The sequence below is a fragment of the Cyrtonyx montezumae genome, unplaced genomic scaffold (assembly GCF_038088225.1).
Source record: "Cyrtonyx montezumae isolate F1298 unplaced genomic scaffold, pur_monq_1.0 scaffold_8, whole genome shotgun sequence".
Lineage (NCBI taxonomy): Eukaryota > Metazoa > Chordata > Aves > Galliformes > Odontophoridae > Cyrtonyx > Cyrtonyx montezumae.
In genome coordinates, this window is record NW_027072089.1 from 96,346,683 (window position 1) to 96,364,217 (window position 17,535).

A 17,535-nucleotide genomic window follows, 5' to 3' on the forward strand; every position below is an offset into this window, starting at 1 on the left:
TGTGTTTGGAAGAATAGTATAATTTTGAGTTCCGTACAGCCTGCTCATGTAAAACATTTTGGGGGTACTTTACAAGCAAAATACAATTCTCAAGGAATTCCTTGAGATACATTCACATCTCATAAACAGACAGCTTTGAAGTGCATTGAGAGATCAGTGCAGTTTTTACAGGAGAAACCCTGCCTCACAGATCTTATGAGAATTCCCTGGAGGAGCCCATAGGGATTTCCAGAAGAAGTGTTGAGAAGTTCCTGCTGGCAAAGCTACTGATCTGTCACCAACTGAGAGAGGATCTTAATATACAAACTTAACTGGTTAGCAGTGAGGTTGTGGGGAAGGCATAAAATGGTCAGCCTTCATAGTAAAGAAGGATTAAACTCTCTGCTATTTATCGTGATATCCAGAAGATGTGGTTTGGAAAAGGTGTTCCTAGAGGAAGACAAGCAGAGCATAGCAATGAAGAATAGAAGATGGAAAAGAAAAAAAAAGATAAAAGAAGAGGAAGCTTACTTCAAAGTAATAGGCAGAACCACATGTTCTGTGTCACTAAGTGCACAACAATGCATAGAGGGAGAAGTAACCCTACCTTCACATGTCCTCATGAGTTATGTATTAAGAATTTGTATAGATAATTCTACAGAAACTCTTACGTAGTGCTCCAGAGGGATCCAAACTTGCAAAGCTATTCAGAAAGGCATGAAAGGTAAAAAAGAGTGCCATGACTTTGATTTTTTAGGAATTTCTGTTCCACCTGCATCTTGAGTATTGCGTGCAGTTCAGATCCTCAGATCCAAAAGAAGATCTAGAGAAGATCAGCAGGGAAGGTAAAAAGTAGAGTAGCTTTCCTTGTGAGGACAGTAGAAACAGAACAGACTTTATTGGCTGGAAGGGGAGAGCTGAGGTGGTATATAAATCTCCAGGGGGCATGAAGAAGAAAGGGAGTTTTCTGACACTGTTTCTCAAAGTGTAAAATGTAGGAACAACAGGAACTTCTTCACAGAGTGAAGAACCTCAGGTCCTCACAGACCTCTGAAACTCAGGCCCATCTGATACTGTGTGCCACAAGAACACAAGGGATCTCACTCAGATAAACTAATGCCACAGAAAGCTATGCTTTTGAACATACAGTAGAGTTCACACAAGGCACAGTTTTAATGTTCTGCTGTGTCTTCTTTTCCCTAGTCAGTGGAACAATCTTTACTCCAACTTCCTACCTTCATTCTGCTGAGCACCTACAATACTCTGACAGGAGAACATTTAATTTGGCAAGGAAAATCTTTCCTACGCTGTCTGAAATAGTTGTCTTACCTCTGGTAGGCAGCCAGTCACAGTGAGAACATTACAATGAACCCAATAATCTAAAAAAGCATTGCCTTCCTTAATTTGATGGGAAACAGTGGCATGCATTTTAAGGTAACAGTCCTTAACATTTTATTACTAGGTGGAAGTATGCTTTTAAAATAAGAAGGCTATTGAGAACATTTCTAGGAAAATGTTCGTTATATTCTTTAGTTAAATCACACACTTGCGTTTATCTAGGATTAACAGCTGCTGTGCAATGTAGTATGGCCTGTGCAATGGTTGCACAGCATCCTTCACCAGCCCATAAGGAGCCTCCTTCCAGATGCCTCTTCAGCTCTTCTGCTATTTTCTAGTCCAGCTCTGGGAAATATTTTGGATCTTTTTCATCCTTCCCCTTTGGTCAAGGAGCTTATACCTCACATGATATTCCTCTGATTTCTTGTGGAAGGCTGGGAAATAGAGTCCTGAGTTGTGGGTGGGCTTCTTGAGGTCACACAGCTGAGGTCTGATGGCTGTCAGTGACAAAGCAAGAACAACATTGGTTACCATGCTTAGCATTCATTCACTGCTGGACTAGAAATTAATTCTACTCAGCACTGACAGTACATGATGGAGGATTTCTGGCTTGGTTGTCAGTACACCCTTGGGTTAAAGGATAGATACAAAGAGTTAGAAAAAGGTTCAGGAATGCAAAAAGATGTGAAAATATGTATTATAAATGTAGATGTAAGACTCTGGAATGAATAATAGACATCTTCAACGTTGAAATCTGGGCTATTGAGCATTTCAGGATACGTGATCTTGAAAGCATGCCCTTATTCAGACATCCCAGAATCCCAAACAAATACATTTGATTCCCAAGGAATGTTTTTAGGGTTAAGAAACAATAGTTCTGACAGAAGATGAAAGTTCCAAAAGGTCTGAATGAGGAAGCAACTTTGTTTTTACACATCTTCATATAGATAGCTAAACACTTCACTATTTTCAAAATATAATTAATTGAACAAGATGATTTTAAGGCAATAAATCTGGATAGAGACCATGTTTCCCAGAGTTCAAGAACAGGTGGATCTGAGGGACTTGTGTGTCTTTCAAGAAGACTACAGGCCATTGTGGGAGTCACACATCATCCTATCTGAATCTGACATTCTCAGCGTTTTGACTACGTTTGTTTGAATTTATATCTTTCTTCCTTATGTCTTACACGGGAAAAATAATTAGGTAAGACAACAGTTAGTCTGATAAGGACTTAAAGAAAAGTCATTGTTCTCAGCATGAATCCTAAGAAGTGAAAAGCGATTCTCCTGTGTGAGCTAGCTAACATCAAATACTAACTCAGTCTCGTTAAAGCCCACAAGTGGAAAACTGTACTCCCAAATGTCTTGGGAAACAAAAGACGATGCACTTCGTAAACTCTAGAAATACACGTCCAGATTTCCGCATTGTCATGTTCATTCATGTCCTCAACTAGACTAGATTGACACTAATTAAGGTTCCAATCATCCATTAGATGAGTTACTGTTCTTTGAGGCACATTCACTTTCCAGATTCATTTCAGTTTCTGTACTCAGCATGGATTCAGCCAAACTGCTGTTGGGTTTTCCATTGCTCAGCATGGAAGAATGTTTACTGCTAACTGGAATTTTACTGGAGTTGTTGTCAGCAGAGATGACATGGCTAATAAATACAAGGGATTTAACCAGGACACTGACATTGCCATTTATCATACTTGTACAGGAGCTGACAAAAGGAGTACACATCATTTGATTTCTTGAGGCTTTACTAACTCAAGGTAGATGGTGCTGAGGAGACTCTCTCTTAAGACTCCAGAGCTCATTTCCCAGGTTTCTCACTGACTTTTTATGTGATCTGAGCTATAATATTCCTTCTAGTTTCTCCATTTGTAAAATAGGAATAAAAAGGAAAATACTTACCTAACAGAAGTTTTGTAAGTCTCAATAGTTTATGGATCTCAGAAAATGGAAGCAAAGAATAGTGATTTGAACAGTGCTATTATAGACTAAAATAGTTACACAAGCAGCAACATATATAGTGCTTATTTCAGTGCTGTTCAGATACTGATTAAGTGTGGAAGCTAAGGGTGCTTAGCTCCTCTTCACTGCAACCAGCAGGGTTTACAGCCCAGCAGAGCAGCCATGAAAACCATGGATATTGCTAGGATACCATCCACCCTATATTTCCTCTGCCACCCTTGTACCACTCTATGCCCGTCATGAGAGGCACACATCTTTAGGTAATGTCTGTACTTTCAAACAGAGCTGCAGAAGGGAACAGAATGCTGTATATTTGCTTCCAAGTTTTTGTTAAATCCTTGTATGTTGGATCTGATATGCCTTAGGTTTAACTGCAAACTCTGAGTTAAAGTGGGGCAGGATTTGAAGACACCTAGAAACATTTATATCAGACCAACTAACAGGTGTCAGAGAAAAATACTCACTCTGTACAAATGTTTATGTGAAGGAAAAAGAAGTTTAGATCCTCATCCCATCTCTTCCATGCATAACACAAAAGCAACCGATTAAAATCCACACAACATTAGATAGATTCATAGCTTGAGGCATTACACCAGAAGCTGTTCTTTTATATGAGCAGTGATGGATGCCCCAATAAGAAGCTTTAGCTAATGCATTAGAGACTCATTTGGAAGTGAAGGGACATTCAGAGAAGGGTAGGTGATCAAATTTGTCACAATTAAGGCCATTCATCCATTAATCAAATAAAAATATAGGGGTACCAAAAATACCCAAGTTCTGTCTTTTTAACTGAAGTTAAAACATGCCATGCACCCACTGGGTGAGACTAATTACTTACTTAGCTCATCAAAACTCAATTACTTTTAGGAGGAGCCCTTGAACTGGCAGTGCAGTCAATGCCAAAACCTTCAGTTTCACAGAGAAGTTAAAGAGGAGAAAACAGTTTACTGAGGAGTTTGCCCCATGCTGGTTGAGCACAGAGGGCATTTCACATCCCAAGGGATGGGATGACCATACTTCACAGGAATTATTAGCTGGAATGTTCTTTGTTCCACTGAATCTCCTAAAAATTCAGTTTCTAGATTGTACAGCTCTACAATGATTTTGGCCTTCTTGCAGTAGGTAGGAAATTATGGTGGATGTGAGTTACAAAACAGAGTATCATCACTTTGAGTATTTTAAACTGTTAGAAGTTGTTATGGCAACACTTTGCTATTACACAGTATTTCCACTCTGACCAGAAGATAAGATAAAGGAAAATATTTATATCATTTTAAAACAGATGTAAATATTTCTACTCATTCATAAGGCACGTCCCTTCAAAAAAGCCATTGAAATGCTCTTTTCTTTAATGTTATCTCCTTCAGTTACTGAATGAATGGATAATTTTTACTCAGAACACCTGCTGGGAAATAGTTTGGTTCAGATGAAAATGAAGAACACAATCAGCTGGTCAGCCACATCTCCAAATGGAATTTGAATGGTCACTGCTGGTACTTAGTACTGCAGGGAAATGAAAAGCAGTGGGGAAGAAGGCAGGAGGGTTGTAGGGAGAAAGCCTATAAGGGCTGCTCAGCTCCCACATCTGCACCCAGGCCTGTGGCAGTTCCCTGCCATGAGCACTCCCCAACAGCTCAACACTTCTGCATGAAGGGAGGCCCAGTAGTGACACATGCCTCACTCCATTGACAGCACTGGCACTGGAGGAGGCTCTACAAGGCAACATGTCTAGTTGAGGGTGAGGATGAAGCACTGCTGTCTCTCTCAGGTGTCCTTGTCTAATGAGGGGCTTTGTAGAGACACTGGGGTAGGAAGTATCTGGAACACAGCTTGGTGCAGACAGAAGTACTCCTCTCCAGACATGAAAGGTCTAAAGCCCAAGGCACAACATGGACAAGGCAGTGACATGTTTCCTTGCCAAACCATCTGCAGCTGGTGGCCTGCAGGGACATCCTGAAAACAGAACTGCCAACTCCCCACGTTCTAGCCTCCTGGGGAGCTATGACAACTTTTGCCTTCTACTACTCTGCAGGCAGGATGAAGAGAGCCCTAAGGAGGAGAAATACACGGAGGATGAAGGGCTTTTTGACTATTTGAGGAGATTTACTTATTTAGCTAAATAATTCACCAGTGAAGTAAGGGAATTACTTAATTAGGCATTTGTAATGGGAGATGATTCAGGAAAGTCAGAGATCCTGATGTTTCTTATTCTCCATTCTGCTGTTAAATCCAATGATTATGCTTAGGAGGGCTTCCTCTTTCTCTTTTTCACTTTCTTTGTCAACAAAGGAGGTTTTCTATTGTAATTGACAGGAGAATCTGCGGGACAAAGGAATAAGAAAACTGTGACGGTATTTCCTTAGAGATACTCAAACACTCAAGAAATGTACTAAACTTGGTGACAATCAGTCTCCTGGGAACATTAAATAAATCTGTGTGCTGATACAAAATTAGTTGTGTTCTCTAGTGGGACACCTCAGGGAGAGAGTCTAAAGAACTCTACCTCTTGTGGAGACACCATGGAAATTGATGGATGTCGATATAGTCTACCTGGACTTCAGTAAAGCCTTTGACACTGTTCCCCACAACATCCTCATGGAGAAGCTGGCTGCCCATGGTTTGGATGGGCATATGCTCTGCTGGGTGAAACACTGGCTGGATGGCTGGGCCCAACAAGTTGTGGTCAATGGAGTTAAATCCAGTTGCTGGACAGTCATGAGTGGTGTCCTTCAGGGCTCAGTACTGGGACCACTCCTATTCAACATCTTCATCAATGATCTTGATGAGGTGATCGAGTGCACCCTCAGTAAGTTTGCAGACAACACCAAGTTGGGAGGAGGTGTTGATTTGCCGAAGGGTAGAAAGGCGCTCCAAGAGGGACCTGGATAGGCTGGATCCACAGGCCAAGGCAAACTGTGGGAGTTTCGGTAGGGTCAAGTGTTGGGTCCTGCATTTTGGTCACAACAACACCAGGCAACATTACAGGCTTGGGGAGGAGTGGCTGGAAAGCTGCTTGACAGAAAGGAGCCTTGCTGTGCTGATGGACGGTCGGCTGAATATGAGCCAGCAGTGCACCCAGGTGGCCAAGAAAGTCAATGGCATCCATGCCTGTATCAGAAATTGTGTGATGAGCAGAACTAGGGAAGTAATCCTGCCCCTGTACTTGGCGCTGATAAGACCCCACCTCAAATACTGTGTTCAGTTTTGGGCACCTCAGTACAGAAAGGACACTGAGGTACTAGAGCAGGTCCAAAAAAGGGCAACAAGGCTTGTGAAGGGCTTGGAGAATATGCTCTATGAGGAGAGACTGAAGAAACTGGGGCTGTTTAGTCTGGGGAAGAGGCTGAGGGGAGACCTTAGTGCTCTCTTCCAATACCTGAAAGGTGATTGCAATGAGAGTGGGGTTGGTCTCTTCTCACTGGTGACAGCTGACAGGACAAGGGGAAATGGTCTCAAGCTGCACCAGGGGAGGTTTGGGTTGGATATCAGGAAAAACTTATTTACAGAAAGGGTTGTTCAGCACTGAAACAGGCTCCCCAAGGAGGTGGTTGAGTCACCATCCCTGAATATGTTTAAAACCGTCTGGATGTGGTGCTCAGGGACATGACTTAGCAGTGGGTTGTTAGAGTTTGGGTAGTATGGTTAGGCTGTGGTTGGACTCGATGATCTTGAGGGTCTTCTCCAACCTGAGCAATTCTATGATTCTATGAAATAGCTGAGGGCATAGTAACCAAAGATAAGATTCTTCTGTCCAGACATATAGTTTCAAACCTACTGACTGAACGTATATTGTGCCTTTCTCCAAACCCAGCAATCTCCTACATTACTACTAAGCCTGATGTGACAACCTGAACTCTGCACATATCTGACTCATAATGCAGCACAAGGTCCTACTTTGAAGAATATGAAGTTGGAATATGAAATATGAACCCTACCCCCAACAACAGTGTTAGACTTTTCTTCTCTTTAAAATGTCCCAGTGAATAAAATTAGCCTTTAACGGGGTCCTTGACTCATATCTTCATACTCTGAAGTTTCTGTAATGCATCAGTTTGCTGCAGCTCTGTAGCCAAATAAATGAATCAAAAATTCAGTTAAATAAAGAAGTCCTACTTATCAGCTTTCCCACTTATCCTCTATCAAATATACATATATATTTATAAATGTATATATAGATATATAAAACATACATAAATGTATAAAATTGGCAGTTCTGGAGGGAGTGTGATATCTGTAAAAGGAAGGGAGAAAAAGTGGACCTTAAAATACCTGTCTGATAGTTGGGGTGCATTACAGAAGGGGAGAAGTACAGCCTTTGGGTCTGAGAGTTTGGTAAGACAGGAAGAGAGGGTAGCCAGGAATTTCTCTGGTTCCAAGAATGCTGGCTGCTGTTGGGAGCCCTGGCAGCCCTCCCATACACAGCTGCTTAACCTCATGAACCTTGCCCAGCTGGGTGAACTCCTGGGGCTTTCTACCTCCTGATCACTTTGCATTGGTAACTGGCAGATTAAAAAGTTGGTGATGGGTCCAAGTAACCAACTGGCTGGCAAAGAGGAAAATGGCCCATGTGCCTGCAGTGCTTATTCTTGTCAGCTTCCCTTCCTCACAAGTGACTAAATCCAACAAAGTTTCTCCTTCTTTCTCAAGACACTGCATGAGATTCACAGAAAGAACAGTGAGACACTACCATTTTCTTAGATAGAAAATTGTGTGTTTACAGCACACTGCTTCTTAACCACACATTAATTAGTGTCTGCCTCCAGCAAAAGCAACCTGCCTCAAATGTGATCATGTAGGGCATAAACAAACCAGCACCATAAAGGATGTAAACAAAATGCATCACTGGGCTATGCAGGTAGAAAATACAGCACTGTTATCTGCTTCGCATCACATCTTTTGAATAGCTGCATAGGGAGGGCTGTTTTGCATACTGTACCAGAGTAAATAGTTTGTGCTGTAAGCCACAGTAATAGGGCACATGCAGGAAGGTGCCAGTGTTCAACAGCCAAATAAACGCCTGCAATCCCTGATTAATGCCAACACATACACTGACATGGGACATCTTTAACAAGGAGAGTCAAAACATGGCTCCTAATTTCCCTAAAGCACCAGCCAGAATGCACCTTCATGCCTTTACAGCATGAGATTGTCACAGTGAGTGTTGGGAGGTAGAACCGGCACAAAGTGCCCCTCAGCAAAAAGCGATGTTACTGGGTTGACTGCTCCCCTCACACAAAGCATCCTCCCTGCTGGTTTCCTCATCTGGCCGGTTAACGGATCCCTCAGACAGTGTTAAAGAGGAGTGGAACATTATCACTCCCAAAAAACAGACAAGTAAACTGGGGCACACAAGAACCACTTGAGCAAGGTTGCCTAGCAAGTCAGCAGTAAAGAAGGGACTGTACCTGGTAGCTTATGGCAAACATCTTCTGCACTATATTCTCTACTTCCTATTCCTATGGTGGTTTGTTAGATGAGAAGTATCACATGTAAAAGGGAACCCAGGATTTGTTGTTTGCAGGTATTTCTTAATGAACTGATTGACTAAAAGTGGTACAGCACTGGAAAAATGGATGAAATAATAATAATGCATAAACACTGCTTGTTAAAAATGAAGAAGGGGCCCATGCCAAAACATACAAAAAGGGTGCTTGTTTTGAAATTAGACCTGTTTACAGTAGCTGCAAGCTATGGCTGGAGTGTGACAGGAATGTTTGAGACCACAATTTCTTCCTTTGGAAAAAACATGGCGGTTTCTTCTTTGGGAAAAGATAAATCTCCAAAGAACAAAACCTCTAAATACCGCCTGCAAGAACATTCTTTGTGAAAACATCCAAAGTAGTAGCCTCCCCTAAGGATGTAAATACAAGAATTTAAGCACCGCTGAGGATCGGGCAATACACACAGCTCATACTTACTGCTACTGCCAATGGCAAGGTGCTCCCAAGGTGAAGAGATGCATTTATGATATTTACTGACCGCACTCTTTCTGTAACTGCCTGGGGTTTCCTGGGTGTCCTCGTGGGACCATTCTGCCCAGAGGTTTAAATGTTATTTTCCATAATTGCCTTTTGTTTTCAGTCAAGAGCGTGTTCCACAGAGCACAGTGTTTCTCTAAGGAAAAAGATTGTTTTGAACTCTCTGACATTTCTGCCCTCTCTTTTTTTCTCAGGGGAACCCAGGCAAAGGCTGCAGCTGTATCTGGTGAAGGTCTGCCAAGGTGGTGGCTGCAGAACTGCATCACGTCAGGACCACCTTGGAGAGCCAATATAGCACAGCAACACAGTATGGCATGTTGGTGTCTCTATACGGAGCCACATCATACCTCACCAGCACCTGCTAACAAAAATAGCTTAGACAACTTTACAGCACTTTGCTGGAGATCTTTATTTCTTTCTTGGATGAGTTCTTGTTGACTTCCTATAGATTTATCCTCTTATTCAATGATTGAATTACACATACAGGAATTGTTAAGCAATGGGACAGGCTCCACAGGGAGGTGGTTGACTTAACTCTTTCAGTGTGATACATAACAGTCACCAGTTTGTGCCCATCTCCCTAGTGGCAGGGACCATGAGTGCCTCTGTCTGAAGCTGTGCATACAAGCAACTTAGAGCAAGGTGGTGCTGACTGACCTGGCAGTGTGAGGCGGTTTGCTGAGGAACCTGAGCCCAGTGAGCCCCCCGAAAGTCGTGCTGGACCTTCAAAGAGAAAGAACGGTTTCAGCAGATGTGGATGAACAGTAGTCCCCCTGGCCACAGAAAGCCTTTTCTGTAGTGCTGATACCATTGCCAGGTGTGTGCTGTCCTCTTTCTACCACTCCATCTCCTTCAGGAGACCTTTCAATCAAGAGAAATGAACGTGAAAAACACATAGCTTCTTCTGTTTATCACTTACCGACTTTGGGTGCTCATCCTGGCAGTTTCACAGCAATAGTGAGCTCCCAAACCTTTGGCTCTGTGAACCGTCACATCTCAGAGGGCTTTCTCTTCAGCTATCTCATTTTCTCCCTCATAAAACTGGCACAGACCCATTTTATTGCCCGAGCTGGGTCTAAAGATAGTTACACAGCACTTACCTTGCTCTGTGGCTTGCTGACCTCACTTTGGGAAGCACCAGTTGGCAATGGCTCAGAACATTTCTGCCACTGGTTATACACACCAGGGAAACGATTCCGGTACTGTATGTGCAAGTGGAGTTAAGTGGTCCAGATCATTAGATGCCATATCCAAACAGCGTTTTCTCCTCTCACGCTAACATGACACGCTGGATTTTTGATTCAAAGATCAGTCAATTGCATAAATATCCTCAGTATCTGTCAGAAATATATTCACCTCTACTTGTGGGTCTGAATGTAAATTAAGGGTCAAATTAAGCCAGTAAGATATAATATGAGCAGGTACAGAGATGGCCACATTGAATGTTCTTCAGAAAATCAATAGTGGTGAACCTCTCAGAGAGGCAAAAAAAGAATTAAAGATGGAATTTCAAGAAAGAAGGAATGTGTGAAGCCTTTCAGGGTTGTATTAAATGGCTGTGAACAGTACAACTTCCTTGGAGAGAATGGCTTAGTTTATGTCTCTGTTTTTATCATGTTTTTTTTTTTTTTTCTTTTCTTTTTTAAGGAAAAGATCAAATAGAAAAGCAGCAATGGTATGGGAAAACTCTAGGCCACTGCTGCCTCCTAAGTCTGTCTGTGGAGTAAGCCAATTTTACCCCTGGCATAAGAATACTTTGTAGAAGGTAGTATGTAGAGATGTGGTTGAAGTGCTGTGGAAGGAAGTTGGTAAGGAGCACAGGAATGCAGGATACATGCCCCGTGGGACATAAACTCATGCTCCAAGCAGCACAGGAAAAACAATCACAGCGGGCAGAAGTGCAGTGTGTTGTTGGTGACTGATGTGCTCTTCTGAGCTGTGATTTCAATCTCCTCATGAGAGATCTGGAGACTTGAGGTGCCTTTGTGTTCAAACACAAATAGAGCCAATGCAACACTTCCACAGGCTCTACCACTCTGCATGGGAAAATGCCATCTTCACCTGCAATGAATTTTGTGTGGCAGCCCTATGTATTACCGGATAATGGGTTTTCCCCCTATTTCAATGTTGAAACACACACACAACCAAAGATGGCAACAGTGTTTGCTGTCACTTTATAAATACACTTCAGATTTAAAGAAAAAATGCCCATCTTTAAAAGCTGGATTTTGGGAAGGTGATAAAGCTGAAAGGAGAACAGAACCCCGGCTGAGATAACCAATTCAGTCTCAGAATACAAGGTATCATTGTCACCTGGAGAAGGGGAGAACAATGAGGCTGACGTGATCTCCAAACAGGTACAGATTCACCTCAGGGTCCCTGAATGAGCTATGTGCACTCTTGGGAATGCTTTTCGAAATGAGATAATGCCACCAACTCCTTCTGGTCACAGGGGGTTCTAGTGAGTAGTGGATGCTGTCCAAGCCACGTTCCTACCTTGCTTAAAAACAAGTTAAATATTATTCTACGGACAGCTGGAGGCTGGGAAAGCAAATGGAAAGTGCCATGCCTGGACCAGATGTAGAAAGCACCAGAAGAAAATGAATCGTTCTGCAGCTTTAATTCAAATGGAGTGGAGACCTCATCGCTTTTATTTGGTAATAGGATGAATATACATGGACTCAGTTACAGAAAAACTGGAATGCTGAAAAATGCTTTGTACATTTAAGAGACCACAAGCCTCTTCTTTCAAATATGGAGCTAAAAATAAATACATATTGTTTAAAATTATTCTCAGAACAGTTGAGAATACTTGCATTACATCACATGATTCATTTCACTTTTGCATTTTTCCCCATGTGTCTTATCAAAGCAAATAGGTTTTTTTCGTCTCCCTACCCACCCATTCCCAGGAGCTAGTGTGTTGAGTTTTGCTTTCAGTATGGATTTTAATTTGTTTTCCACACCCCGGTACAAAATAGCATAACAACCCTCTCTTCCTTGGAAAAGGTTAGAGAACAGGTGTCTGTTGGTTACTGTAGCTTAGTTCAAAAAGGACATCTCCATTATTGGTTCTGCTAATATAAACATACTAATATAAACATACAAGTTTACGTTCAAGCTTCAAACATAGAATTCCTTGCAGAGTACCAGCTGAGCTAAAGTTTTTTTTACAAGACCAAGACCCTTGAATTCGGTTAATCTCCCCTTACCTCTCCTACCAGTAAGTTTGATGTTTCTTAACCTCATTTAAGACCTGTCACTGAAGTGTTAAGCACGAAGCAGGGAAATCTGCATGGTAGACAAGCCCTCATGTTCACCCCTCCTCCCTGATGAAGACAGTCGGTGCTGAGGACGCCTATGATGGAGGTGGCTGCACATTCACTTGGCTGCAAAAAAGTAGCATCATAGTAACAACGAGAGTGGTACTGTCTTTTTTAAACATGTCGTGGTGGAAGCAGCTCCTACCACAGCACAGGAAGAGCACTACCCTGGTGCAGAGCCACCCTGCACTTAATGAGTTCTTAGAAGTCTTCGTTATGGTGGTCGTTGGCCCCAGATGGTGCAGAGGGACCAGCAGCACTTTGCATGCAACTTCCTTTCATTTCAGTGCAACTAAAAGAGTGATCAGGCCTAGGTGCTATTTTGCTCAAAGCTGATGTTGCAAACTCAATGGCTTTTGTCAATCGGGGAAGAAAGGGAAAGAGAAAAGGGAAGGAAAATATTCTTGTGAGAATCTGGGCCTGTAGACAACCAGAAGTTCTGGTAAAACACCAACCAGAATCCTACAATAAAAATAGCAGATATTTTAAAAAATTGCATATAAAATTGTATAAAAATATCATCCAAGCGAGAGGAAAAGGAAAAGGCTCACTCTGCCATCCTACTGCTGGGCTTCATCCTTAGAAGACCTCAGTGGCCATAAGTAGTTTTGTACAATAGATGCACTCCTACGACCACAAGCAGAGACAATGGGATATGTACATTCCTCTTAGCACTGGATAGCTTTAAACGTGGGGTGTGATGAGTACAAAGCAGTGACATGTGTGTATTAGGAAGAAAACAGAAGATCACAGAATGCCAGGAGTGTGCTGTGAGGTTTGTGAGCGCTGTCGTGCGTTTAGGCATTAGGGTCACTAAAACTGAACTCCGGGCTGGGAAGCCATGGCTGCTACAGGTCCTGAGCCAGCTGCTCTGGGAGCAGCCCCATTTGCTTCTGCTCTGTGCTCAAATTGCCAGAGAAGAGAGAGCTGATGCAGTGAAGGCAAGCACAGAGGGCTAATGTGCGCTGCAGACCTGCCTGGGCATGGGTGAGAACTCTCCATGCTTGCTCAGGGTGAAGAACAGACTCTGGGACAAAGAAAGAGCAGGCTCAGTAAATGGAGGTGTGTGGCCTGTGTTCTTCTGTGACAGAAAACGGTAGCATCAGCAGTGGTTCTACTTTAATAGTAGCAAACCCTACGGAAGCAAAGAGAGCACTGCATTAGGACATACACCTGTGAACAAACCAAGAATGGGGCACACCTGCTGATGCCAGAGGACAAAGCTCTGCACCTACTTTGGAGGGAGCAGACTTTGCACCCTGAAATACAAAAGCATTTTCCCCTCCCTTCTATTCAGCAAGATCCAGCTGTCAGTTTGCACAACCTGCATTGCCAGGGCTCACTCTTGTCATCAGCAAGGGCTTCATTATGAAACAAACTGGGAGAAGAAAGAAGCCAATACAGGACATTTCAGATCATCTCATTAATTTCTAAAGATGGACTAGTTAATCCTAGTTGAGGCTACAGAAGTACTATCATTGTCAGTTTCCATCACTTGCAATTTAAATGGATTATTATGCTTTATAATGTAAAACCAGACCCACTGCAGAATTTGCAAGGACTACCAATGAAGTGCTTGTTGCTGCCTTCCGAAGCAGCTTTCCACACAGCTCTGCACCTTCTGTAGCTTGAGACAGTTTTGCTTCCAGACTGTTCTTCTAAGACTTAGAATGTACATATGCAAGAATTTGCATATTCAAATGGTAGTTTATGAGAACACAACACTGTACCATTTTTCTCTGGCATAACCAACCACATTTTGGAAAAGTTTCTCCAATCACAACACTTATGTCTGGAAAAAGCAACATTGAGAAAAAAAGTCTCATTTACCCATCAGGAACCAAGCTACCAAAATCCAGCTTCATTCTGCTGCTAAATATTCTACTGTATTAATATACAGGGAGTACATATAAACAGCTGAAGCTACACCAAAGGCTGCACTTTCAGATAAGCATCAGCCTCCTTAGACTGACTACTGTGAAATATGTTTTAAATCTGACAGCAACATTTCCTTTTTTCATCTGCCACCTATTTTGCCACCAACCAAGGAAAAAAAAGAAAAAAAAAAGATGCTGGCATCAATCTTGTTTCTCTAACATGGAAAACAATGATAACATACATCATCTTTATGAGGAAACAAAAATTTTACCACATAACTTGAAAAAGAAAAGCTGTGCTGTTTGTAAGGAAAGCTAGAGTGTGCATCACAGGCTTTATCATTAAAAAAGGTATACTCCTGTCACGTGTGAACACTTTTTGCATACTGTCATACAAATATATCAAATCAACAGCAAAGGGCAGCTCAGAGAACTGCCACCCTTCACCCTTTGAGCCTCTTAAATAATGAACAGGATAATAACAAAAATCTTGTTTGTTTGTTCTTTTTTAATTACAGAGTGTCCAGGAGTTCAAGCACTACTACGCTGGCATCAGCCAAAGGTCTGCTAAGTCCTTGAACACCAGCTCCAGATAAAACAGAGAAAACTGACAGGTCTACCTGCAACCAAGTCCCACTCAAGAGGGGAAGTGTCTGATCCACCCTCTGGCATCACAGCACAGTTTCTGGAATGTGAGAGATGCCCGGTGCTCCTCCAGCAGGCAGAGCTTTCTGCAAGCACCAGCCACCCTCATGCAAAGGCAGAAGTGTGCCACCTCCATCACACAGTATCCCAGCCTGTACCATCCTGACAGATGCACTCTGACACCAGGAGATCCCTTTGTGCCTGCTTAAGGGGCCTCCCAAAGAGCTGCTTAGAATCTCAGCCTGCAGCACCTGCAGTACTTCTCTCTTATTCCTTACTTGTGTAGTCTGAGGGTGGAAAAGAAAGCATTTAAAAATGTAATTTCTATACATCCAGGCAAAAAGTAGGTAAAGATGCAACAACAGAAATCCCTTCTTGCTTTTTATAGGGAGAGACCATGCCTCTAGCTGTTAAACACCTAGTAGTCATTTTCCTCTTCTTTTTCTTCTTTCACAAAATAAAACAAGAGAAAACAATTCTGCATGATTGTTGGTGGGTTTTTTTTCTTTTGAAATTTTTTTTTTTTTTTTTTTACACAACTGTGCAGTGTCTGATCTCTGGTTTAAATGGGACGTGTCTAAACATAGCTCTCCTTGGCTCACAATGCCCTGGCTCAATGCTGCAGTGTTCCAGTAGGCGTGATCTGGGAGGGGACTCCGTGATGCATCCTTTCATCTGCTCTCCTCTCTTTGTAGGAGCTCAGCTCCCTGATTTCACTTTCACTTCATGGGGATTTTTTTTTAAGTGACAATGAAAAAAAAATAAAAAAAACCTACTGATCCACACTACTGAACTCAGATGATTTAAAAAGGGTGGGAAGATATTAGAACTAGCTGTGACTGCCTGCCTGTACACTGCACAGCGTTTTGCTGCTCACCTGTGCTGAGATCAGTAATCCTCTGACTACAGCATCTCTTCTAGAGCATCACCCCGTTCTGATCTGCAGTCCCGAGAGACAGCAAACCCACTGTTTCTTTATTAGCTCCAGCCAGTGGCCAACAACCCCGACAACTCAGGAAAAACCTTTTCTAGCCTGATCTCCCACCTCTGTGCAAGTGCATGAGAAACAAGATCTGCCCAGCTGTGAATTAAGCCATCTTGCTTTGCTGTCTGAAAGTCAGTCCCAGAAAGAAAGAAAGTAGAAGCAGATGAAAAAACATATTTAGGCTTTTTTTTAATTATTATTATTCTACTAGGTATGATCTAGGTATCTTCGGTCACTGTGCATTAGGTAAAGATAATTTTAAAAGTATTGACTGAACCATCCAGCACCTCTGACCAAACTCTTGGGCAGGATGTGTTCTCTCTGACTCCAGGAAGTCTGATGCAGCAGGAACCCAGTCATTACTGTGGTGGTGTTTCATTTTGCAGTATTGATATTTCATAGGTGATGTTCCTTCAGAGAGCCTGGTCAAGGCTGGAAGTCAGCTTACCGCTCTGAACTGGGGCTGAATTGCTGGGAGAAAAGGGGAGTAAAAAAAAAGCGAAAGAGAGAAGTGCTTTGAGGTGACACAGCCTTTCCCTGTCACACTGCACACAGTGTGCCCAATGCCACCTCCTTCCTATTTCAGCACTCCTTTTTACACAGCATCTACACCAGGATACACACAGAGCTACTGGTGAAGCAGGAGCTTGCTGCTTTTAACACCGTGCTCTTATTTTTTTTTGTTTGTTTAAATGAGCAGGTACAGTGATGCCAACAGTGAAATCTAAGAGCTGCAAGAGTTACTTTTTCACATCTTCCTTCTGAAAACGTAATTTAAGTGCAAACCTTTCACAGCACGAACCTAATGTAAGTCTCTGGCTTTGACCAAACTTTGGTGTCCAAAAAATGAACTCAAAATGTCTCTAGTCCTCTACTCTCAATAACTAGTATCCCAAATACAAACACTCCTGAGTGAGAGGGTACTTGTGTTTAAATGCAGATTTAGGCTGAGCTAACTGCTGTGATGTGTGTTAGTTTTACACGCAGCTCGGCCCTGTATATACACAGTTAAGCAGGAACAGAGAACCAAGATCTAATATAGGCTGGTGGTGAAGTCCTGTGCTTCTGAATATGAAAATGAAATGCCGAAGAACTGCTTTCCAACATTTACATATTCTCTACACAGCAAAAAGCTGTGATAACAGTCTGATTCCTTGTGAAATACAATTATGGCAGGGCGGTCGGACACAATGATCTCTAGAGGTCCCTTCCCACCCCTAAAATTCTGTGATTCTGTGACTAACACAGCACAATCTTTTCCTGAATAAAAAGGAGTTAGGCAAAAACAACTGTATGTGTAAATACATGTGCCTTGATTTCCACAGACAGGTAAAATTACTCACAGTTAAATGGATCCTTACTAAGACTCCAAGGCAGAAAAACACAAACATTTGCTGTTTCTCAAAAATATACACTACTGAATCGAAGCCT

The 17,535-nt window shown here is 42.3% G+C and overlaps 1 protein-coding gene across 3 annotated transcripts in view; it reads right to left on the reverse strand.

The window, feature by feature from the left end:
- The window catches only part of PDE1C (phosphodiesterase 1C), a 268,813-nt gene continuing 251,278 nt past the window's right edge, over nucleotides 1-17,535 (reverse strand). For all 3 annotated transcript variants that reach the window (XM_065752714.1, XM_065752713.1, XM_065752715.1), the window contains one exon: nucleotides 1-1,814. In XM_065752714.1, coding sequence (XP_065608786.1) covers nucleotides 1,645-1,814 — 170 coding nt within the window. In that variant the 3' untranslated portion in view covers nucleotides 1-1,644. The remainder of the gene's footprint in view (nucleotides 1,815-17,535) is intronic.